The sequence below is a fragment of the Protopterus annectens genome, chromosome 10.part0 (assembly GCF_019279795.1).
Source record: "Protopterus annectens isolate FY-2018-M chromosome 10.part0, PAN1.0, whole genome shotgun sequence".
NCBI lineage: Eukaryota > Metazoa > Chordata > Ceratodontiformes > Protopteridae > Protopterus > Protopterus annectens.
This window is the reverse complement of record NC_056744.1, coordinates 544,305,331-544,331,082: the sequence shown is the minus strand read 5'-3', so window position 1 is coordinate 544,331,082 and position 25,752 is coordinate 544,305,331. Positions and strand designations below refer to the sequence as shown.

Below are 25,752 nucleotides of genomic sequence, written 5' to 3'. Positions count from 1 at the left end.
ACAAAAGGTGTACCTGTAGATACTGTGGTGGTGGCAGCAGTTACCAAGAAGGACCTTTCTGAGACATCCTCATCTGTTTATTCTCCGAACAAAGATTCTCGAACAATGGACAGATACAGGAAGCGTGTCTTTTCGTCAGCGGCTTTTACACTCCAACCACTGAACTACCTCATGGCACTTTACAAGGCTACAAAGAGATCTCCTGAAAGAGCTAGGAGATACTCTACAAGGCTGATTAGCTGTGGGGGTGACTGAGAAAGTCTCCTCCCAGCTGTCTACCTTAAATTCTGTCATCAACTCCTCCATGAGACTGATATCTTATGCAGCGGATGGAGCGAGCAGGGCAGCGGGTTCAGGAGTTTCCTTGAGGAGACACTCCTGGATGCGCTTGTGTAATTTTGTGGACCCTTTTAAGTCTACCTTTACTAACGCCCCTTTTGATGGTTTCTCACTTTTTGGATCCAAGGTTAAAGACACACTCACTAGATGCAAGCAGGAAGGGAAAACTCTCTCTGCCGTTGGAGTATGTTTTTCAGTACCCTCACGGCCTTACCCTAAAGGTCATAAGAGTGGAAAAATGTGGTTCAAAATATCCCAGGGAACTTTCCAAGACCCACGAGGTGAATCCTTCCCAAGGGGCAGAGGGGGAGGCCACAATGGTAGACGTCATCCTAGAGGCAGGGGGGGATCTGCAAAACCAGGGTGACCATGATTCTTTTCGCAGATGTCCCTATCAGCGCTCCTGAAGGGAGGCCTGCCTGCTCTACTCTGGAAGCAGTCGGGGGACGTTTGTATTTGTACCCAGAAACCTGGCAAAGTATCACAAAAGACAAATGGGTACAAAGCATAATATCCAGAGGATATTCCATTCCCTTTTGCCATCCTGTCCCACAGATCAGAACAATCCCAGCTGTTCCACCCAATCTAAGGGAACAAGCAACTGTAGAGATCCAAAAGTTGCTGGACAAAAGAGTCATCCAAAAAAGTCCCCGCAGACCAAACAGGATTTGGAACTTACTCAAGATTCTTTTTGGTGCCAAAAAGAACAGGGGACTGGAGACCCATAATTGTATCTCATTAAGTTGAATGAATCTGTCAAAAAGTCAAAGTTCCGAATGGTGACACTGCAGTCAATACTTCCCTTCTTAGGAAAAGACGATCGGATGTGCCCAATAGACCTCCAAGATGTGTACCACATAAAAATGGACAGAGCATCAAGGAGTCCCTTGCGCTTCCAGCTGGGAGCCAGTCTTTATCAGTTTTGAGCTCTGCCCTTTGGTCTCACTACAGCCCCCAGAGTGTTCACTAAATGCATGGCAGTAGTAATGGCTCACTTGAGACGTCTTGGATTCCAGGTGTTTCCATATCTGGGCAACTGGTTCCTAACTGCCACCACCAAGCATCTACTCCAACAGGCCAGGGATGTGACATTGGAAATCTGTGCTCAGTTAGACATAGCAGTCATTTTACAAAAATCTGCCTTGTAGCCCTGTCAACATATTACCTTCATAGGCGCAAACCTAGACACTGTTTCTATGATGGCATGTCTTCCAGCCGACAGAATTTCAGCCCTCAGACAGCAAATACTTCACCTTCTTCCAAAGGACAAGGTAAAGGCAAAGGTAGTTCTGAAACTTCTAGGGACAATGGCTTCAGCCATAACTCTAGTTCCTCTTGCCAAGATGCATATGAGAATTTTTCACTGGCTCTTATTCACCCACTGGTCACTTCAAGAACTTCCTTTGTCCCACCCGATCAGAATAACGGAGTCATGCAAAAAGGATCTATGGTGGTGGACTCAGTCCAACCATGTGACTGTCGGGAGACCCTTTATTCCACAACAATCCATTGCTACAGTGACCACAAATGCTTCCCAGATAGGGTGGGAGGGGAATAATCTGAGAAGGAAAGTCCAAGGTATATGGCAAAACCATGAGGCCCACTTGCATATCAATGTTCTAGAGATGAGAGCAGTGCTTCTGGCATTGCAAGCACTCCACGACTCTCTTCGGCTAGGGGAAGATTGCAATACAGTCAGACAATATGTTGGTGGTTTGGTACATAAACAAATGAGGAGGAACCAGATCATGCCCACTTTGTCAAGAGGCTCTTAGAGTTTGGCAATGGGCAATTTCTTCCCAATGCTTTCTAGTAGCAACGCACATACCGGGGAAATCCAAAGTGATAGCGGACAAGCTCAGCAGGGCAATATTAATGCCTCACAAGTGGTCTCTGAAGCAGAACATAATGGAAGAGATTTTCCTGAAATGGGGCCAGCCTTGCTGTGATCTTTGTGCCACTCCTATGAATGCCAAGTGCAGCAGCTACTTTGCCCTAATTCCCCCTCCGGGGAGACACCGAGAGACACACTTGCACATGATTGGCCCTCGGGACTTCTTTATGCCTTTCCCCATTTCCTCTCATACCCAAAGTCATCCAGAAAGCAAAATCCTTGGGAAGCAGGCTGATTCTCATTGCCCCATATTGGCAGATTTGGTTCCCCTTCCTCTGGCCTCATCTACAGTAGAAGCTGTGGGTTCTGGACCCAGTTCCAGACCTTGTGACACATATGTCAGGAACACTTCATCCTTCTCTCCACACCCTCATGGCTGATCCACTTCCCAATTTAATCAGGCTTCAAAACTTCACTCCAGCAGTCAAACACATACTGATGTCCTCTCATAATGTTTCTACTAGAAAACTGTATGCTAGCAAATGGAAAAGATTTTCTCACTGGGCCCAAAATAGAAACACTGACCCTTTTTCTGCACCTATTCAGTCCATTTTAGAATTTCTTGCAGAACTCTTCAGCAAGGCTCGGCTGAAGCAATTATTAGAGTTCAGTTGGCTGCAATTTCAAATTTCCACATCGGTGACCATTCTGCTATCTTAATGCCACACAGGTTGTGTAATGCATTTTTAAAAGGAACTTCCTTATTGAGACCTCCTTTTAATGAACCACTTTCTCCTTGGGATTTAAATTTTGTACTGTCTCAACTAACATTGCCATCGTTCGAGCCTTCTTCATCTTGTGACCTCATATTTCTTTCCTGGAAGACCATCTTTCTAGTAGCTGTAACATCTGCCAGAAGAGTCTCAGAGTTACAAGCACTATCAATCAAACCTCCATATCTGATCTTTCATAAGGATAGGGTATCGCTACTAATTAATCCATCCTTTATACCTAAGGTTTGCTCTCAATCCAATATCAATCAATCCATTGAGCTCCCGGTGTTTTTCCCCAATCACAGCAACAAGGCAGAGTATAAACTCCACCAAATGGACGTGCATAGGCAGCTCAGATTCTGTTTGCATAGAACTAAAGATTTCAAGAAATCTGATCAATTATTCTTCTCCTTCTCTGAGGCAAAAAAGGGTATGCTAGTATCTAATGTAACCCTTTCAAATTGGCTTTCAAGTTGTATCACTTTCATATACACCTCCAATAATAGAAAGTTACCATTCAGAATTAGAGGTCACTCAACAAGAGCATTAGCTACATCCTCTACTTTTCAGGCCAGGATGTCTATAGACAGTATTTGTGCTGCAGCTACGTGGGTCAATCCTCATACGTTTATCACTCATTACAAGGTGGATTTGCCCTCCAGGAATAGGGCTTCCCTTGGTTCCACTGTGCTCAAAGGTGTACTCCTGTGAGCCACCCGGGAAAAAGGTGCTAGGGACGCTGTCCCATCCAAGTAAGTGTGAAGGCGAGATAGGACAACATAACATAAGGAAGTTATGTACTCACCATAATGATCCATGTTTGTTGTCCATCTTGCCATTCATTCTTACGAACTCTCCCTCCTTCCCCCGTCCAAGGACTCCTAGAGGACCTGGTGGTGATTTTCCCCTTTTACATGAGCGCCTTTGATTCTCTTTGTTTCTCCTTGACATGGGGTCATACCTATATATTACTCATTAGTAATGTTAGCAGCAAACAAGATCAGGAGAGTTGCACCACTGCATCATGGGATACCTACCTTGCCACAAGCCAAGTTTAAGACTTCCAGCTGTGTATTTGGCCGAGTAGGAGCCGAGGATCGGCTCCAAACCCATCCAAGTAAGAGTGAATGGAGAGATGGACAACAAACATGGAACGTTATGGTGATTACATAACTTCTTTATTTGCCACCTTCTCTGCCTCAGTAGAGGATAAAGTCATGACCTCAGTCTACCTGGTAGTACAGTCTTCTACTTAACTACTACTACCACTTCTACTGTTATTACTACCACTGCCACTACTACTGTTAACCACTACTGTTACTACTACTACTATCACTCAGGGGCAGCTCGTCGTATCGGACTGCCGGACTGCAGCCCTCCCACCTAGAAAAAAACAAAAAAAAAATCTGTAAAACAAAAAAACAATTCGAGAGTCTCGATCCTCTGCGCATGCACGGACAACTCAGACTGCCTTTATCAGCAGTCCGGATATGGAGAAAGAGGTACCCAGCAATCATTGCTGTGAGATACCAGGAATCTGTGTGGTGACGAACGCACAGAACAGAGGAGCTCCGGACTGCTTCAGCCGCAGTCAGAACCAATGAGGAGGAGGACTGAGCTGCTCTCGCGGGGCTGTCAGTGCACGGGCTTTGTGGACAAAGCCTTCAGGTAGGTGCTTGGATTACCGGGTAGGTGTTCACTTGCTGACTTTAATATTGCAGAACAAAGGGTGTGTGTGTGTGTGTGTGAAATGCCCCAGTTACTATATACTGGTGGCTAGAGAGAACAAATGGTGGTGAGTAGAGATACTCAGGCTTGAACCCTGTACCTTGTATGCAGGTGTTAAGTACCTGAATTCCCTACCCACCACCATTTGTAAAATAAAATGCAGATTTTTGCCTCATATTTGAATTTGTCTGATCTGTTCCTCATAATATCTGTGGTTTCTAAATGTTGCAATGCTTGATATTTTATGGTGCAGTGGTAGCATTGTTGCCTCACAGCTGCAGGTTCTCAGGTTTGATTCTTGGCTGGGGTGCCTTCTGTGTGGGGTCTGCATCTTCTCCCTGTGTTTGTGTGGGTTTGCTTTTGTGTCCTCCCATGTTACAAAGACATGTCTGCATTATTTCTTCCTGGGCCTCTGCTGAAAATAGTTTTTTTTTTGTTCCAAGTCTGATTGTCCTGATTAACAAATGTTAAATAAAATTGACAGGCATTTGAATTTCAGACTTCAGGTTTCTGAATGTTTAATTCCTTACATATTTGATGGTGCAGTGGTAGCATTGTTGCCTCACAGCTATAGGTTTTCTGGCTTGATTCTTGGCTGGGGTGCCTTCTGTGTGGAGTCTGCATCTCATCCCTGTGTTTATGTGGATTTGCTCTGGTGTCCTGCCATTTTACAAAGACATGTGTCTGCAGTATTTCTCCCTGGGCCTCTGCTGAAAATTGTTTTTGTTCCGTCAGAAGTAAAATTGAAAGGCATTTGAATTTCAGACTTCATATTCTTCAGAAAATACATAGTAACACAACCTTTTATTCTAGCAATTTTCTAAGTTTATAAGATGAATATTTGAAATTTGTCCTTATTTTTGGGACTGTATTACCGCATTATTGGCTTTGTCCAGGTTTTTTGTGCTAAGGTTGACAGCTATGGCAAGAACTGAATTCACTGAATGAGCCTGTTATCAGTTTGCCACCCATTTCCAATTGCAATATTACTAGCTTATCATTTTTAATGTAATATAGGCAATTTATTCCTCAGGGGCATCAGACACTTTATTTTTTGATGAAACCATGAAATATAAAGGTGTTTGCTAGCAGCAACCTCTTCATTAGTTACAGATTTATTTAATGTGGATTTATTTAGATGACTTTTTTACTTCTTCAGAGAGTGTACATATTTACTGATAGTGGTGGACTGTAGAATTGTGCTTATTTACTGATAATGGTGGACTGTAGAATTGTGCATATTTACTGATAATGGTGGACTGTAGAAGTTTGAGTAGACTTTTATGATGGAAATGTTCTGAACTTGGCAGTTTTGCCATTATGGGTGCATGCGTTTTGTTTCATTGTTTACTGGAAAAATGTTCAAAACAATAGGAAGGTGTATCAAAGAGCACATGTATGTTTCATATGCAAGGGGCCTATGATTTGAAAACAGCCCAGAATTAATCTTTATCTGCCACTGGTAAAATGTATTTTCTTTGAATGTGGGTTTCAGTGCTGTTTCAATGAGTGTGAGTTTCAAGGGCAGAGAAGTTTTAATGCTAAGTTTGTTTAGCAGATGTCTTAGTGTTTGTGCTGTAAAATGCAAAATAAAACTTTCAAATGAAGTCCAAATCATCATAGAAGTAAATCAGTATGCACATTAGTGTTTATGGTAAATGGAGTGAAATAGCCAAGTAATGGATCATTGGAATGGCTGCAGGGGAAGGCTCCACTCGACCATGATTTTGTGAGGGGGAAGGGCGGCAAACTTAAAGACAGCCCCAGCTGAACTATACCTCCCAACTGTCCAGATTTTCAAAGAATGAATAGATTTTTGCTTCTTATTTTTGGTTTGTTCCTCATAAAATTTGTGGCTTTCTGGCAAATCATTTAGGAATTAAGTCACTAAATAATGACACACTGAGTTTCAGGCTTCATAACCTTCAGAAAAATGCATGCTAAAGTAAGACCTGTTCTATCAACTGTCTCAGTTTATACAAGAGCAATTTTTAGTACTGTTTATATGTTCCCCCAATATATTTGGCCTTGTCCAGATTTATTGCATTAACAGGTTGAGAGGTACATGCAAATAAATTGCTTTATAGAATTAGGCATAGCCAAACCTCTCAACTTTCCCTGATTTTGGCTCAAAATGTTGCTCTTCCCCCTAATAATCCCTCCGCAAAATAGCAATTTTGGAAGAAAACATGGAGTGTTTACAATTAAGAAATAACTGTAATAATCAGAGTTATAGATTACTTTTATTTCAGAAATGCATGTAGATTCTTTTATTTTGTCAGCTGCTCAATTTAGCAGTACTAATATTAAAGTGTCCCTTCTTTGACAGGTTCCCAGCTGTATTGTGTGGCTATTTTATATTTTTACATCACATTTTTGGTCCATTTTTCATAAAATTGTGTTTTTTTGGCAAATTAGTGACAAATCATTAAAGACTGAAGTTAGAAAATAATGACAGACATTTGAGTTTCAGATTTCATACCATTCAGAAAATTCATACTAATGCAAGACCTATTCTATTATCTTTCTAATTTTATAAGAGCAATATTTTAAAAACTGTCCTTATTTTTGGGCCTTTGTCCCACTTCTTTGTATGGCTTTGTCCAGATTTCTTGCTCTGGGGTTGAGAGGTGTGACAAATGTGTCAGGGCCATCACAGTCAGCCAGAGACATTTCAAATTGTGACATACTTGTTGCACCCCACTCCCCCATGTAGTGACTCTGGATGTGTCGAAGCAAGGCAAGGAGTAGTTATGCAGTGTAAATGTGCAGAGTATCCCCCTCATCCAAGGTAGACACAAGTACTAGAGTGGCTTTTCATCTGTCCTTGATTTTTGCAGAATGGTCTGGTTTCTGTCATATTTTTTGTACTGTTGATTTATGCTTATTACTCAAAGTGCCTGTTGCTCTGTGTTTAAGTAGCAATACTTTAATGACCATCAGGTAAGCTTGGCTGAGATCGTAAGGTGCAAGTAAGCTTTAATAAGCATACTGTTAAAGAATTGCCAACATTGAAAGCCTTTCTGTTGTTGCCATGTAGAGAATACTTAACTAGATAATGTATAAGCCTTGGGTATTGAAATGCATATGACAGTATTTGTAATAAAGGACAGGATTGCATTATTTTAAGAAGCTCATTACAGTTGGAGACTTCCAGTCATCTCTGCAGGCTTTACCCGTAAACTAAACAGAATGCCAATCATGTGGTCCATAACCTGTACAGTAATCCTTTTAAGCAATGTATCTTAAGCTTATTTCTTGTTTGCTTTTCAATTTTTACTTTGATCATGTTTTCCCCATGAAACAAGTAGATAGTTGTCAGGCAGCAGGTCTTTTTTTGGATAAGAAACATTTTTACAAGTGGGGGCATCAGAGATTTCTACTTTCAGCATGTTACTTGGTACTTTAATAAAGCTGAATATAAATTATAATTAGAACTGCAGTGCAAGAAGTGGTTTGAGTTGAGTGATGCTTGTTTTTCTTATACTTGATTTTGACTGGCATTCCATTAATGTATTTAAAAAGTAATTTATTTTTTCATGCCTCACAACCTTTTTGTTTCCATCTACATATTAAGTAAGCTGTCATGCAGCCAATGCATTGAAATATTTTTATTCTTCTACACTTCATTTTGTCTTGATTGGACTCTCATAATGACGGTTTGGCACCCAGGGCAGTGTATTTAGTTAGGTTTTGTGGTTTTGAGCATAGCTCCTCCCCTTTCTAGTTGGCCGCACCCCTTCCCATTGACCCCACCCATTCAGCTGTCTCCTGCAGCCCCCCCTTTGATTTGAAGTCACCAGCCGCCACTGCTACCACTACTACTGCTACCGCTACTACTACTACTAATGCTACCGCTACTACTGCTACCACTGTTACTACTATTACTACTACTTTTATCACTAATACCACTATTGTTACTACTTTTATTACTACTACTACTGCTACCACTATTACTATTATTACTACTACTACTAACACTACTACTGCTGCTACCACTACTGTTACTACAATTACTACTACTACTAACACTACTACAACTGCTACCACTACTGTTACTACTATTATTACTACTACTACTAACACTATTACTACTAATACCACCAGTACTACTACTAATACTGTCACCACATTTTGCCTCTTACCTGTAGTGTCTGGGTTACTGAGAGGCCCCACAGTGAATGTGGCTACCATATAAAATACGTGTCTATATCATAACATCGAAGTTCTCTAACATCGAATGTTATTATATCGAACCCTAAACACTGAAGTGTGAAAACATCGAACAGTCAGAATAGCGAATTTTTTTCCAGGGAAAAAATTTGCTATTCCAAGAAACATACACACAGCACAAACACACACAAAAAAACAGCCATCCACACACACACACACACACTTAAAATCCTACACCTAAACTAAACTTTACATACAGTACTAGCTATCCACTTACCTTAACCCAACCCTAACCCTAAGGTCCGTCACTATCGCACACTCACCTCATCCGCGCCCTAACCCTAACTCACCTAACCCGCCCCTAACCCTAACCTACACACAATCGCACACTTACCTGAACCCACGCACTAACACTAACGTCCACACAACTGCACACTTACCTGACCCGCTCCCTAACCCTAACCTACACACAATTGCACACTTACCTGAACCCGACCCGTAACGCTCCAACATATCGAACGCTGAAAGCAGCAAAGCCACAGCAACAGCCCACCGAATTTTTTCCCTGGGAAAGAATTCGATGTCCTGCACCTTCGCTGTTTTCAGCGTTCGACATTACGGGTTCTATATTATAACATTCGATGTTATAATATAGACCCATAAAATACTTTCATAATTTGAGAAGCTTTGTTTTTGTCTCATGCTTTGCCATCCTTCTGGCACAGCTCATAAGTTGTGCAGTACCTCAAAACATCTTTTCTTGTACCAGCTCATTAGAAATTATGCATAAGCCTCCTTTTTGTGTGCTTTATGCCCAGATGACCTGAAAAAGGAATATTATGGGCTATGGACAGAAGTGCTTGTCAGTAGACCCGTGGGACTACCAGCCTCTGTAGTATTTCTACCTTCAACCTCTCCCTTAAGTAGCTCACTCTGTACAATAATTTGTTGTCCCAATATACAAACTCCCCTGCCCTTTAGGATCGGGAGCCTCCTTGGCTATCTCCTTCAAGTCCTCTAACATGGGATCCAAGATTTGTACCGGCCTCTTGGACTTCCAGTATGATCATCAGTTGAGCAGCATGGTTTCTTGTCTCTCCATGCATGAGCCAGTTTTAAATAAGTATTATTGAGCATACCCATCCCATGAAGGAGTTCACACTCTGAATCAAAAGAAATTCAGAGAGCTCTTATCCATGTTGACTAATAAAAAAAAGAAAAGAGAAATATGAGAACAGTGGGAAGTAGAACTTGCAGCTGGGGCTGAAGAGTGCTACGCTAACAGTTGCAAATATATCTGAAGAGGATCTCCTGACTAGGTTAGAGCAGAAACTTGACCACATGTACTCAGAGATAGTGAAAATTAGCACTAGCCTGGAGGAGTACAATAAAACAAGCAATCAGAAGTTGGATAGGATGGAGAAGGCATTAAACACACACTTGGATGATATTGCACTTCTCCAAAAATTTGATCATGAGATGAAGGAGAGAATGGCAGCATGGAAAGCCCTGCAAGAGGACCTCACAATGAAGCTGATTCAGCTGGAAGACAGAGGAGAGAAAGTCTTCATTTCACTGGGGCACCAGAGAAAACTGAGGGGCAGGACTGTAGAGGTTTTAGCCAAAAGTAAGTATGTGAATAGACTAGTTTGGCAATGGATGAAGTTCCATTGAACGAGCACATTCTATTTGTACCCCAGTGACTGCAAGGGAAAAACAATGAAGACCAGCTGTGGTGAGGTTGCAGAGTTATTCCCTAAGGAAAAGAAAAAAACTTTTGCTTGTTTGGCAAAAGGGCAATGTGTTATCCATAGGGTCTGCAAGGATATATATTGACAATGACTACTCCATTCACACCAGGCAGAGAAGAGGGGGGGATTTATTCCAGCTATGGAAAAATGCCAGGATTTGCTACTGAAAGTTGCTGTATCCAGCTTCAGTAAGGGTGGCATTTCCAACTGGAGAAAGAACCTAGAACCTTTTTGGATACGGATGAGGCCTTGACAGCTCTGCAGGAGTATAGTGAGCAGAATGACACAGGATCTGCTGGGACTGTATCCAGGGAGGAAGATAATCATACGAATCAGGCGGCCACATTGAATCAGGAAGCTGTGACAGTTACAAAATCCTTCCCCTTTTTCAGAAGTATATGGAGGATCACTTTAATTAATAAGAAGAAAACAAAGGAGCTGCTGCAGAGGGCGCATTTGCCTCATGGGCTAGCATCTTTGGAGGAGGCATTGGCAGAACAAGGTACTGACTGGTCCCAGGTTCTGTTCACCCAAGCAATATGAGGAAAGGGGAGACTGTTAACGTGTGAATTGTTATGCACTCATGAAAGAGTGTCGTATGGGGGTGATTGTTTTTTTTTTTTTTCAATTCTAGATAATTGACATTGGACTGTACAGTTCTTGAGTTGCATGTAAGAGGAAGCAGCAGTAATAAGTGTAAAAGGAGCAATAGTGGGCAAGGCAGCAAAATGGCTTACAGGGAGAAATCTGCAGCCAATACGTAAAAGACAACACTGTGGCCTAGTATGGGATTAAAGCTGAGCAATGGACAAATATGGAGCCAGTGAGATGCTCTCTAAGATGTGAAAGGGTGGTGATTATCATCTTGTGGTTGTCCTGCACAAGCAGACTTAGAGAAATATAACTGTATGCTTGTGTACCTATCGCTTTGTAACAGGATTTGAAGCAGCATTTTAGGCCAAAGGGGATCATTCACTCAGTTAACTAAAGTTATTTGCACACAGATAGGCTCTGTAAATAGTTATTTTGTTACTATTTTCAAAATGTTCATGTTAAGTTGCAGTGTTAACTAGTTGACAATTATTTTAAACATTCGATTAGTTAATGTTATCCCTGATGTTCTGTCAGAATCTGTTAAGTGCTGAAACTGAAATGTCCAGGAGTTTGATTTGAGTGTATGCTTCCTCAAATACTGGTGCCAGTTAAATTCATCTGCACTTTTCATAAGGAGGGTTTGTCCTCCCAGATAGGTTAGCTTAAGGTATAACACTTAATTATTATGTCATGGAATGCTAATAGTTTAACTGATAAGCTGAAACAAAGTAGGTTCCTAGCATATATTGTTAAGTTAAGGATTGATGTACTTATGTTGTAGGAAATGCATCTCTGAAAGAAAGAGCATCAAAAGTTGGCCAGAAGGGGTTTAAGGTGAGGCTTCATTCCCAGCTTGAGGGTGATATTTTTTATTGCCAAGAGGGTACCTTTGCTTGTTGACAATGAATTACTGGACCAAGAAGTAAGGTATGTTGTGGTGAGAGGACACTGGGGCTGGTAAAAAGATCATATTAGTCTCAGTGGATGGTCCTCCCAAATTGAGTTACTATAACTACAAGAGCATGCAGGCAGAAAGCTTTGCATTTCAACTGTGTATCCTGATTATCAGGGAGGATTGAAATGTGGGGAGTGATAAAAGAGATGTCTCCAGTGGGCAGAAGAGAGCTAGGGTACAATCTCAGGGCTTATTTTTGGAAAAGTATTTTAAGGCATTTGAAATAGTGGATAACATGATGGGAAGCAATTTCTTGGGACGACATACGTTTTATTCTTTGGCGACAGACACCTAGGCATGTCCAGATAGGATATATATATCAGCAGAGCATATACAGTTAGTTATTTCCATGAATACCCAACAGATTACATTATCAGATCATTCTGGGAGTGGAGCACAGCAAAATCCATAATGGGTAAATACTTGTGTTTCTCCTTGTGTGAGACAAGGTACTTTCCTTGAGTCGACCAAGAACTGTTTGAAGGTACTACTTGCTTGAGCAACAGATGATGTGGAGGAACAGGGGAATATCTGGGATGACTTAAAGTGCAATTTAAATATAAAATGTTACTAAAAGAGAGGGAATGTTGGGAAAAATCCATTGTGAAATATAGGGAAAGCTTACAGAAGGTACAATGACTTCAAAACCAAGCAGGTCTGTTAAGACCTACATATTGAAGGAAGCTAAAAATGGGTTATGTGAGTGTTTTAATAATTTTCATTCTTGAAAGATGCTGACTGTTAAGCAGTTGTATTTTGACAGCAACTAAGGTGCAAAGAGTCTGTCTTGGAGAGCAAGGCAGCTACAAACCAAGAGGTTGATTTATAAATTGTGAGACCCTTGAAACAGGGAAACAGTTAGTGACCATGAGGGCATATTGGGCTTTGTTGACAAGTTTTATTAAGAGTCATAAGATGATAAGGTGCTTACGGGGTGCAAAACTGAGGAATGGTGGAATTACCGGGGAACTTTGATTTGCAAGTACTAGCTGAGGAGGCTGTGGACAACTTGAATAGGCTTGTCACACAGAAGGCGATTAGAAAGATATTAAAAGGACAAGCTAGGGGTAAATCAGTGTGTACAGATGGTATACCAGTAGAGGCATGGAAGCTGACAGGTGAGGGGCTTCTGGTAATCTGGAAGAAACTTTGGGCCTATCCCTGAGTCTTGGAGATCAGCAGTTGTGGCAGTTCTGCCAAAAGAAGATAAGGAATCTAAGGACCCGGCTTCATGCAGGCTGATCTCAAGCCTTAATAATGATTACAAGGTGCTTATGGCCTTGTTAGCCAAAAGCATTGCAGATCTTCTTCTCAAGTTGATAGATGGAGATCAGTGTGGTTTTGTGGTGGAAAGCAGACATTTGACAATATTAACAAAACCCTCCTTATACAAAGGGATGCTGAAGTAATGGAAACCTCTTTAATGATAATTAGTTTGGATGTGGAAAAAGTATTAAATAGGGTACACTAGTTCTGTGCGTTTCTAGTTTTGGAAACATTTTGCTTCCCAAAGGAACTTATTAATCTTGTGGAAGTGATATACCAGGGGCATGTGCAAGGTTAAAGATAGGAAGGAGTACATTGGAAATGTTCTGTTTAAGGAGTGTTACGAGGCAAAGTAGTCCAATGTCCCCTTTACTTTTTGTAATGTGTATAGAGCATTTGGCAGCTGCAATAAGGAAATCCCTGTTGAGGGATACGGCTGGTATGGGGACCCCCAAGAGTTCCATTTTTGCAGGTGATGTAATACTGTATTTACCTAGGCGGGAAGAAAGTATTCCGATACTATTTAATATACTCAAGGGGTACAGATGCTTTTCAGGGTATAAGGTAAATGAGAATAAAACCAAAGTGTTAGCAATAAATTATGCCCCGACACACGAGTTGTGCTGTCTTTTTCTTACCTCTGGGGACATGAGGGCTTCAAATATTTGGGAGTATGGATATAAAGGGACTCCATCTAGGAGCTAAGGACACATGGGATGACACCAAATGAACGATAATCAATAAAATAAAAAGATTTCCTATTATTGTCTCTTAATATTGATGAGAAAGTACCGGTTATAAAAATGTTCCTGGTCCCCTTGGTAATGTATGTTGGCCAGTTGTATTTTTACTCACCAGCAGAGGGAATATGGGATGCAATATAGAGAGAGTTAATATTTTTTATTTGGGATAAAGAGGGACCTAAAGTAAGTTGGGGGAAGTTGATGCATCAACATGACCAGGGAGGTTTGGGACTGCCTAATTTGAAACTTTACTTTGGAGCTACATAAATGCTGTTAATATTCTTGTTACAGGTCCAATCATATAGGAATAAGTGGGAGTATATGGAAGGGTCTCAGGCAAGTATGGATTAGTGGTGAATTAATTTAAGTTTCTGGGGTCAAAGGAAACAGAGGAGCCAGTGCATAATCATTGGCAAAAAGGCATTGGGATAGTTTCCTTGCGTTACTTCAGGGGCTGGAAAAAAGAGGTTCTCCCAATTGGACTAAAAGTAGGGAATTCCAATAAATGGTACAGTAGGATGGCTAGTCAGTTGTGGTATGGAACTAAGACTGAGTTATGATTCTGAGAGCAAATAGTTAAGGGGATCAGCTGAAGGGAGGGGATGAACAAAAAAAAAGGAAGTTCTATCTTACCATAACGTTCCATCTGTGTTGTAGATCTTTGTTCATTCATTACTAATAGGACCTGATATGGCCGTTTCCAAGCAAATGCTAGACAAAAAACTCTCAGCTAAGACCTACCCATAATGCCCCTCTCCTAGTTACTCCAGATCGAGTTTGCCCGCCCCTAGATAATAGACATAGTAATAGAAAAAAATAGTAAAAGGCTCTGTCTGAGCAAATACCCTAACCAGGAGTTCCTAAAGTCCACCAGGAGTCCAGGCAGGGGGAAGGAGGGCGGGAAGTAATGAATGAACAAAGATCTACAACACAGATGGAACGTTATGGTAAGACATAACTTCTTTATCTGATGTTAGTCCCCAGCTACTTGAGTCCTGGGTGGCCCTAAGGAAGGATATTCCTGAGCACCATAGAACCAAAAGATGCTCGTCCCTTGGAGGCCAAATCACATTTGTAATGAGAGATAAAGGTATGAAGTCTTGCCCAAGTGGCTGCTGCACAGATATCATCCATAGAATTATGCAGCACTCAGTCATGCAACACAAGTACAGAGGGAGGATGGACCCCGAGGGAGGGGGAAACACCAAATACACTAGAGGGCAACAACAATATATTAAGCTGTTACCAAGGGTATAAGATATGCAACTATACTGACAGAAAATGATGCAGGAATTTTTTTTACGTTATTCCTAAAAGGTTTTAAGTTCGTGCCTTCAAGCATTCCGGACATAGCGGCGAGTTGAATAGATATCAAAATCTATAATACAAAACTGAATTTGGGAATTTTATTTGCTGATAATGGGTCAGGTACTAAAGAAAGAGGTGGGGTGTATGGTGATACACTAAAGAAAAAGTGCATTTAATCCCCCTCTTCATCCCCTTGTCAATGTGGACATGTACCAACTTTGGGACAAGGAAAAAAAGAAGTTATGTCTTACCATAGATGTAGATCTTTGTTCATTACCATTAGGATCTCAGTTCCGTCCTCAGAACCGATACGGCCGTTTCTAAGCTCCAGCCAGCCAAAAACTCTCAGCTAAGGCCTATCCATAATGCCCCTCTCCTAGTTACTTCTGATTGAGTTTGCCCGCCCTTAGATAATAGGTGTAGTAATAGAAAAAATAGGAGGCTCTGTCTGAGCAAATACCCTAACCAGGAGTTGATGCCTGTCCTCTGGAGGCCAAATCCAATTTGTAATGAGATATAAAGGTATGAGGTCTTGCCCAAGTGGCTGCTGGGCAGATATCATCCATAGAGGCTCTGGAATGAAATGCTACAGAAGTAACCATAAATCTGGTAGAATGAGCTTTTATTCTGGAAAGTAAGGATAGCTTATTCTGTTGGTAGATAAAGGTAATGACGTTTCTAAGCCAGGAGGATAAAGTCACTTTGGAAACTGGTTTACCCAATCTGGGTCATGCAAAGGCCACAAACAATTGATCTGTTTTCCTGAAAGATTTAGTCCTGTCCAAATAACAACGAAGCTGCCGATGCACATAAAGGGTGTGCAAAAAGGTACTCCCCTCTATTAGAATGATGAGGGAAGAAAACCAGCAGGTCAATAGATTGGTTAATGGAAAAACCAGAAATGACCTTGGGCAAGAAAGAAGGGTCAGTACGAAGGGCACCCTATCCGTGTGGAAGATTAAGTAAGGTCACTTGACACTCCAGGCCTGCAGCTCAGATACTCTTGTCACTGAGGTAAGTGCTACTAGAAATAAGGTTTTTCATGACAAAAATTTTAAATCACATGAATCAAAGGGCTCAAAAGGATGACCTGTGAGAGATGAAGTACAAAGTCAAGTCCCAGGGTTTTAAGGGAGGCTTGACCAGAGGTTTAACATGTAATACTCCTTTAAAAAATGTCTTGCATTGTGTATGTGACACAGTCGAAGAATTATCAAGTCCATTATGAAAATTGGTGATCGCTGCCATATGTACAGTGATTGTCGATGCTGAGGCTACTGCATGTAAAAGAGTAGTCAGGTATTGTAGGATCTTTTGAATAGGCATAGAGAAAGGGTCTAAGTTCTGATCTTTGGCCCAAATAGTGAACCTAGTCCATTTACTAGAATAAACTTTCCTGGTGGAAGGTTTGTGTGAAGCCAGAAGAATTTCACAAACAGGAGATGGGATGTCAGGTAGCCTGGCAATCACTGGAAGTGGAGGAACCAAGCTGTGAGCTTGAGACTGTGCAGGTTCGGATGAATCAGTCCCTGAGGATGAGATAACAGGCCTTGGGAATGATCCAGGATCCACAGGCTGTGAATCAGATGAGGCCATAGAAACGGCAACCAGACTTGATGGGGCCAGTAGGGGGCAATGGGCAAAATAGCTTCTGCATTTGTAGTTTGGGGGGGAAGCAAGGCTTGACCCAGAGTTGGAAGATCCGATCCGTTGTTACAGGGTTGAGGGACCACTCGTGAGGCATCAGGATGTTCCTGCTCAGATTGCCCGCGATAAGGTTGGAACGTGGTCGGGGATGGTGCCGAAGCAGGTACAATCATCAGAGCCAATGTCGGATCCAAGGACGGCACCGAAGTCAGTGGTGCAGAGGTTGGAACCGAAATAGGGGTGAATATCATGGATGGCACCAAGGGAGAGGACACAGAGCCTGGTGCCGAAGAGGTATGTGCTGAGGGGTGCTGGCGAAGCACAGAGCCGACTCGGTTCTGTAACTGACGGAGATGCAGGAACCAAGTGACTCAGTTTTTTCTTATGTTTTTCGGTCTTTGGAGGGGGTGAAACCTCCGACCCAGATAGAGTCTCCGAAAAAGGTGTCTTGAGTAAATCTTTTAAAATAAGTTTATTTTTACGTTCTGCTAAGTGTAGGATTACTAAAACTAGCACAAATATCGCATTCAGCTCTAATATCATCCACTCCCAAACAATAGACACAACGAGCATGTGTATCTGAGTTAGGCATCTTATGCCCACACTTGTCACACTGTTTAAACCCCAACTTAGCTTTGTCTGACATAGTAAGGCAACAAGGCTATCCTATAGAAAAACAAAGTAAGGGAGGGAAAAAAGGGAGAGAATACCAATGATGGTATTTAAAAAAAAACACAAGTGGTAAGGAAGGGCCTGTCAAAGGCAGGAGAGAGGGCAGTACCAATAGTGGTAGAAATTAAATTACCAATGTAAAGGGTAGGGAATAGGATTAGGTTATAGGCGACAGTGAGTAAAGGCTAACTTGCCCAAAAAAGTAAACAATTTTGAAGAAAAACTGTCTTAAAAATAACAATTTTCTACTTAGCTTTGAGAGAGATGGCTAGCACGACTGACTAGGAACGCAGCAAACAATATCTGGAGTAACTAGGAGAGGGGCATTATGGGTAGGTCTTAGCTGAGAGTTTTTGGCTGGCGTGAGCTTGGAAACATCCGTATCGGTTCCGAGGACGAAACTGAGGTCCTATTAGTAATTAATGAACAAAGATTTACAACATCAGATGGACAATTTAATTTAAGGGAACTTCATCACTCATAACTTTTGGGGTTGATTGAGGAGTATAAAAAGCATATGAGACAGATTATAGAAGCCAGATCCAAGGATACAGTTGTAAGATCATTGCTAAGTACAGCTTACTAAAGACTAATAGAGAATTGTGGGGATAATGGAAGCTTTAGCATACATAGACTGAATGTAGTCTGGAAGACTGTGTAAGTAAAAAGAAGTGGCAGGAGATATTTACGGCCTCAGGGTGTGTGACAAGTTGAGATGGTTTTGAATATTTGGCTGGAAATGTCTGCATAAATATTTTTATGGGTAAAAGCACACAGTTGTTGGAGAAATAAGCGCCTCTGAATCAAAGACTAAAAAGTCCAAAACACCAGCGTAAACAATACAGAGAGAGCACACCACGGCCACTTGGGAGTAAAAACTTCTTTTAAGTAAGTGCTTTTGTGTCCTTCCTGGACACTTCATTAGACATATTTAAAACACAAAGTTATTCGGTTTAAATACCTGCATCATCCATCTGTTAGCCAATCAATGTTATCTTCACAAAATTTAAATCACAAAACTATTCTATATAAAAACAAGTGTTACTAAACCATGAATATTGTCCTTCAGGACTGCATAAAATCCATCTATTTAAAATATTTATATATATGTATCTATTTCAGAAACAAATCTCATTTTTAGTATTTCATAAAAAGGGGTATATAAAAAACACTTACTGTTTCACATATCAAATACTCTTAACAATGTGTAATATCTAGAATGATCACAAGCTGTCCCCATATACATGGCTTCCCTAGTATAACACACTGGTTATATCAGGCTAAAGAATCATCCCTTTCTGATATAAATGGCCACAGTACATACTTCATTCACAAGTAGATGTATGTGTCTGTGGCTAGCATAAACAAAAATGAACATAAAAATAGCAACAATTAAGAAACATGAAATAAAAGTACATTCAATAAACACGTCATCCCATCTACTACCATAAATGTATATTTTGGTTTCACACAAAACTAATGTCTCATGTATAAATAAAACGAGTCAGTGTTTAAGGTCTATCAAGAAATGGTTTTAAACTGACTCTGTCATTTAGCCCCACTCTCTATATGACTGCAATCTGATGACCCACTTTATTTCACATTTCTCTTTGTGGTTCCTAATATTACCTAGTCTCATACTTTTATTGATCAATTCTATTGCTAAAAACTTAAATTTATGGGATAAATCATGACTTAATACATGCCTTGCCAGGGCATTGCTCTCATCTTCTCTGTTGATGGTATATAGATGGCTATCTGAGAAGATTATGCAGTTGTGGATATCTTTATAAGACTTAGTAATACTGTAAGCATAGATGTTATGAAAGCTAGTTGCTAGGTATGATTGTGGACTCTCCTTCTTACTGATCTGTGAAGGCATGTGGTCGGAATGAGGGGAGGCTGTGTGTTTGCTGGATTTATGGAAGTTTGGTCTGGTCTGCTCTGCTGTGCTGTGCTTTTCTCAGCCTGTTGCTACCATTGCAATCACTAAGATAAGTGGTTAACGTGGATAGACACAATATGCTAGGTCATATTTAGGGATCTAAACTTCTTCTGCAACATTAGCAGAACAGTTTGGAGGGACAGTTACATCTCCCAGAGGATACGGCTGCTGTGGAACAGACTCCCCATCCACAACAACACATCCTTGTCCAATTTCAAGGACAACGTAGATCTCTGTATGGGAAACGGAACATTTATACCCCAGGACTGTCCCCAGTACTACTAATGGACAGAGGCAGTTTCTCAATGGTTTATCCCATGCATGGGACTTCCCCCAATTGTGTATGTTATGATCCCAGTTATTCTCATTAGGGGTAGTACATAATTACTGACTATGGGATGGTAAAGGCTGACCCATATCCAAATGGAATCAGTTATTTCAAGCATAAAAAGGGGACTGGCTAGAGTTAAAATGGCCCACAAGGGCAGCTAGCCTAGTACTTACTTATGAACCTGTGAACATTTAATAGTGACTGATGCTTTCAAATACTTGAAAAGGAATTGAGAGAGAAAGGCAGCATTTCAAGTTATGTAGTTTTACTAAAGCAGTGTGAATTGTTAAAAGTAAACCATAATAGTTTCAGTGGTATTTTGCAGCTCCTTACTCATTATGACTAGCTACAGTTCAGATGCCATCTGATGTACAGAGTTTGCAAAGATTAATAAACTGTCATCTTCTAATGAAGAAATAAAAAATTTACTGGAAGGTTACTGGAATAGATTTTTATACTGCAAACAAAATGTGCCAAATTCCTTATAGTAATTCCGTTTTCTTTTTAAACAGGGACATTTTCCGTGCTCACAGAGTAGCAGCAGCACTTCAAGCAGGAACTTGCTTCATTAATAACTATAATAAGAACTCAACCGGGCTTCCATTTGGAGGCTACAAAATGTCTGGTAAGTAAATAATACAAGAAAAGACGAGCTGTGTCATCATGGATTGGTCCTTGTTTGTAATGTTACTGCAAAGAACAATAACGGTATAGGTTTCCTTCATCCAGTAATTAAACTTTCAGCAAAGAAAGGTTATGCAGCACAGGACAATTCTGTAATAATATCACTTACAAAGTAAGATGGAGGCTCTTAAATGTATGCATAATGTTAACGTACAAAGAAATAGTTAATATATTTCCACGTTGGAAATGTAACTTGAGAAAATAGTTTAAAATTAAATATGCAGAGGAACTATAAATGGTTAAAATTGTCAATCTACTAACTGTTAGGGAGGTATAGTGAGAATTGGCTGTTGTGATTTCCCCTCTTTTAAATTACAGCTGTCTGTTTTTTTATTATTTTTATATTATTTTTCTGTTATTTCTAGTCACTCAATTGAACCATAAATAAACAAAATCAAAGAATGAAAGATGATGTGTCAAACATATAGAGTATGACTGAAAACGAAATACCTGCAGAGGTAGCATAGCCATCCTTACATTTGTGTCTGAAGACAGGATCTAAGTTTCAAAGTTGGTGGCATCATTAATCGCACAGTATCACTAAGCTGATTGTGGAATGAGTTTAATGAATGAGTTAAATTGCTGTAGTTTGCTAAATGCGCTAGTGAACCATGCTTTTCTTCCAAAAAGATTGTACAAATAGTGGAATTTTCATCAGGCCTTGCAGCAGATTATAAGTGGGACACACATGTGGATTCACCAGTTGTGCTGCTGTTGTTAATAACCAGCATGTGCATTTACTGTTCAAAGGCAGCTGTTCCAGTGTTCCCTGCACTGCATCCCATTCATAATAACTGCTTGGTAAGCACAGCAGTGGCTGTGTCTTTGATAGTTTCTAATGATTTAATTTTGACTTTTCTGTTAATGCGCTCTTATGTTCTTATGGTCTGTGTCAGACGAGTATTAGATTTTTTCTAATTTTCAAAGAGATCATTTTTGATTTTCTCATTTGATTTTTGTGTTGTAGAGTGTCCTCGCCAATCCTAGGCAGCTTTATCAGAACATAATTGTTAGTAGATACTACTCTATAAGTAGAAATAAAAGGAAAGGAAAGATATAACCAAAGATGTCTTGTCACCCATATATCCCATACATCTCCACTGCAGGAGGTTTAAGGTATTACGAAGTGAAGACTGTTGCTTGTCTGGGTTTTTTTTTTTTTTTATTTTTTTTTTTTTTTGCAGACTTTACTGAATGGTTTGTCTGTATGAACTTTTTACCCTTTTAATTTGTATATCAGTAGGGATATTTTGAAGACACCTTAATGTTTGTGGGCATCAGGCTTAATTTTAAGGTCTGTGTTTCTAAAGTATAGTCTAAATAATCCACTTATGCTGTACTGGTAAGATCACTAAAGAGGCTGAAACATGCGTGTGCACAGGTAGTGAGCTTTGACTGTATATGCTTGAATATACCCATAAAGATCTAAAAAGTAAAAAGTCATGGGCATTCAGAAGCTGTGCAGCTGACACACTTTATGTTCTTAAGGGATCATTTGTATATATCCCATTAGCCTCCACTACAGGAGGTTTAATACACAGTAAAGACTCTAGCTAGACTGGGCATTTCTTGCAGTTTTTGCTGAATTGTTTATCTGTATGACCTTTTTACTCTGGTTTGATTTCAGATGTAAAGATAATACCTGCATATGTGGTGCTGATGACTTGACATCTCAGCTTTTTGAGACACGTCCCCACCTAAGGTGCTACAGCAGCAGTCACTGCCCTAGAAACTGAGAACCATCAGACATATCTAGTCAGTAGGAGCTGTAGCAGGAGGTGATTACCAATGTCTAGAAAATGGGAACCATCAGACATATCTAGTCAGCAGGAGCTGTAGCAGGAGGTGATTACTACTGTCTAGAAACAGGAAACCATCAGACATATCTAGTCAGCAGGGGCTGTAGCAGGAGGTGATTACTAATGTCTCTGCAGCTTTCCCTCATACCTGTGCCACTATAAATGATGCCATGTAGTTCTCCCTCAAGCATCTGATGCAGTTTGTCTTCAGCATCAGAAAATGTGGCAGCAAACTGCCATCACTGAACCTGCCTGTGGCTGAAGGTCTTATGACAGTTACAAAGTTTTGTTCTAAGCACTGCACTTTACTGTTTTGGCTGTTTTACAGGTATCAAAAGCAAACTCTGACAACATATATTCTCAGATTTTTTTCATAGTGAGCCTCCCTCAAATCACAGAATAGCCTGTCTTAGATATTGGAAAAGTATGTCAAGCTTTCCTATACAAAAAAATACATGAAAGAAAATAAAAAGCATATGTGGCAGAGTAAAGAAACAGACTGACACTGTCCCCAAAAAATAAGCACACATTTGAAATACTTAGTATTTGATATAATAGATTATTATTACACTGTTGATAATAAGTCATGTACCCCATTCATCAATACAGTTAGCCTGATCTCATACAAAATGAATATTGGATACTTAATTTACAAGCATGTGACATTTTCAGACTTGCCTGGACCTTCCCAAGTTTAAGCCTGAGCATCTCCAGAGAGACTAACCTCACCATTTAAGGACTGCTGCTATAGTGAGATGCAGGCCTGGTGTAAACGTCTGAGACAGTAATGAGCTCTCACCAGCCTTGATCAATACATGCAATTTCTTTATCTCTATCAGCGGAAAGATAATCTTTCGAAGATTTGCCATGGATTTCCAGCACAGATTTCATAATCTGATTGTTGTGTCCCACATACCATCCCTGCATCAAAACTCTGACCTGTTTGTTTACCCCATACTCACATGGAGCTGCGTCTGTGGAATGGTGTCACTGGTCTTAGCTCAAATGACTTGTGAATGCTCACTGTTTGGAAAGCAGGTAGTAGTTTATTATCAAGGATTTAGTAGGTAGTATAGTCTAGCAAGTCAACTTAATAGTAATTTCTGATCTTCTTGTGTAAAATCTATTCTGTGGAGTTAACTGAGTTGTTAAGCGTTTAAACGCACTACAGTCTCTTAAAACAGCTGGGCTTGCACTTTTCACTAACCATTTTGAAAAAAAAATACAATCAGTTGTGTGACTAAATAGTCGATGTCTCACCTCTTGATGGGGGGGAAGCGCAGTTACATTACTATTAAAGGTAACTCTTCCTAATGTGGGGACACATTATTTTATTTTAAAAATCTGAAATTGCCACATTTGTCAGAGATGCCATAGTCATCATTCTCATAACCTTGTAAATAATGAAAAGATCAAAAATAAGATGAAGAGTAAAATAATCAGTGAAGTGTAGTAGTTAATTAAAACAGGTCTATATTACGTGATCGAACGTTTAGTTAATCAAATAACTAAATGTCAGTCGCTAAATGTCGAAGACCCAAAACCGCAAATGGCAGTTTTCACACAGGGAAACAATGCCATTGTCCCACCTTAAAAAATAAATAAATAAACAAACACAAATCAAGTCGGGGGGCTTCACCCACCTCACCCCCTGATGTGGGGAGCTGTGCCCCCCCACCCCCCAACTAAATATACCAACTCTGTGATTGCTCCACATTGTAGAAAGGGCAAAATCCACATAATGGCCAAACAACCTGTTTCCCTGTATGGAAACTGCCGTTAGCGGTTTTGGGTCTTCGACATTTAGTGATCGACGTGTAATTATTCGACTAACTAAACGTTCAGTCATGTAATATAGACCCAATTAAAACTATGGGGAAGCTTCAAGATGTTGAGTTGGACTGTTTCAGTAAAAATGGAAACGATATCATGTGATCTAAAGAGTTGTGTCTGTCAAGATTCTGCGGTACTGAAACATTTGTAAAATGTTTTGTCAGGTACCAACTGTGCACTGTGGCATTTGCAGTGCTTCCATATTACTAGGACAAATATTTACATTTTTTCCATTGATACTGTGTTGAAATTCTGATTTATATTTGTACATTGTTACATTTGATGCCAATAGCAGTCATTACAGATAGCACTCACAAGTGGGACCATTTGTAATCTGGATCTCAAGTCCACAGTTATTTTGAGCAGTCATGACACTGAGAAATATATGAGAGATATCTTAATATTGTAGTAGTAGACTGATCTAATGTACCACAAACAGTAGTCTGTTTCTGTTCATTTTGATTTCTGCTGTTAGTCTGATACGTATGTAAGTCATGCTGCTTTTTTTCTGTTTTCAGGTATTGGAAGAGAAAATTCACAGGTTGCAATCGAGCATTTCACTCAGTTAAAAACTGTCTGTGTGGAAATGGGAGATGTGCTAAGCCCCTTTTAACTGCCATTGCACAATCATTTCTCAAGCATGTTAGTGGTGTCCAGGCACTTATGATCATATTGTGATATTGTCTTTCTGGTTATTTAGGCACTTTTCTTTTGTTTTGTTTCACTGTTTTAGGATCATGTTTTGTAAGCCAGCTAAGCTGGGATAAGGTGGCCTTAAAATCAAAACTGACACATAAAAGACAAGTTCTGCTTTCTTGGATATGTGTACATTTCTGATGCTGTTTTTGTTTTGCTGACATAGTTTTTAAGTTTCTGTTCATCAATGAATTGATGTTGTTATTACTGAATAACTGCCTATTTAACCCGGTCATTTTAACAGCAGTTTCATTTCAGTTTACACTAACTTGCATTTCTAATCAAGTGAAGTTTTTCAGTCAAAACAATTGTATCTTGGTGAAACCTAATAAAAGTGTTTATGGTTTATGAAGGCAGTACCATGTATTTTTCTTATATCAGTAGTGTAGTATCCTGTACACTTGAAGTATAACACTATGTGGTAAGTATTAGGGACAGCAGTTTAAGTAAAATTTGTTGTCAGACTTTTTATCTACCATTTTTTATCAGTTGATTGTGCAGGTCCTTAGTACTATTTTTGCTTTCACTGTAAAAGAGAAACAGTGCAGTGATGGGATTCATTATAGTCCTTTTTTAACATTGTTGGTTATGAAATTCACTGTGATAAAGAAACCACATATGCTGTTCCCCTACTCTTTCATTGTTGATCATCTCTTTTTCTGGTGCAATATGTTACAACTG

The 25,752-nt window shown here is 40.1% G+C and overlaps 1 protein-coding gene across 1 annotated transcript in view; it reads left to right on the top strand.

Moving 5' to 3' along the window:
* The window catches only part of LOC122813215 (4-trimethylaminobutyraldehyde dehydrogenase-like), a 306,910-nt gene extending 281,491 nt beyond the window's left edge, over positions 1–25,419 (top strand). The window contains exons 11-12 of the mRNA XM_044085401.1: positions 20,572–20,684; positions 24,894–25,419. Of these exons, the coding sequence (XP_043941336.1) occupies positions 20,572–20,684; positions 24,894–24,988 (208 nt within the window). The 3' untranslated portion in view covers positions 24,989–25,419. The remainder of the gene's footprint in view (positions 1–20,571; positions 20,685–24,893) is intronic.
* Positions 25,420–25,752: the final 333 nt, after the last annotated feature.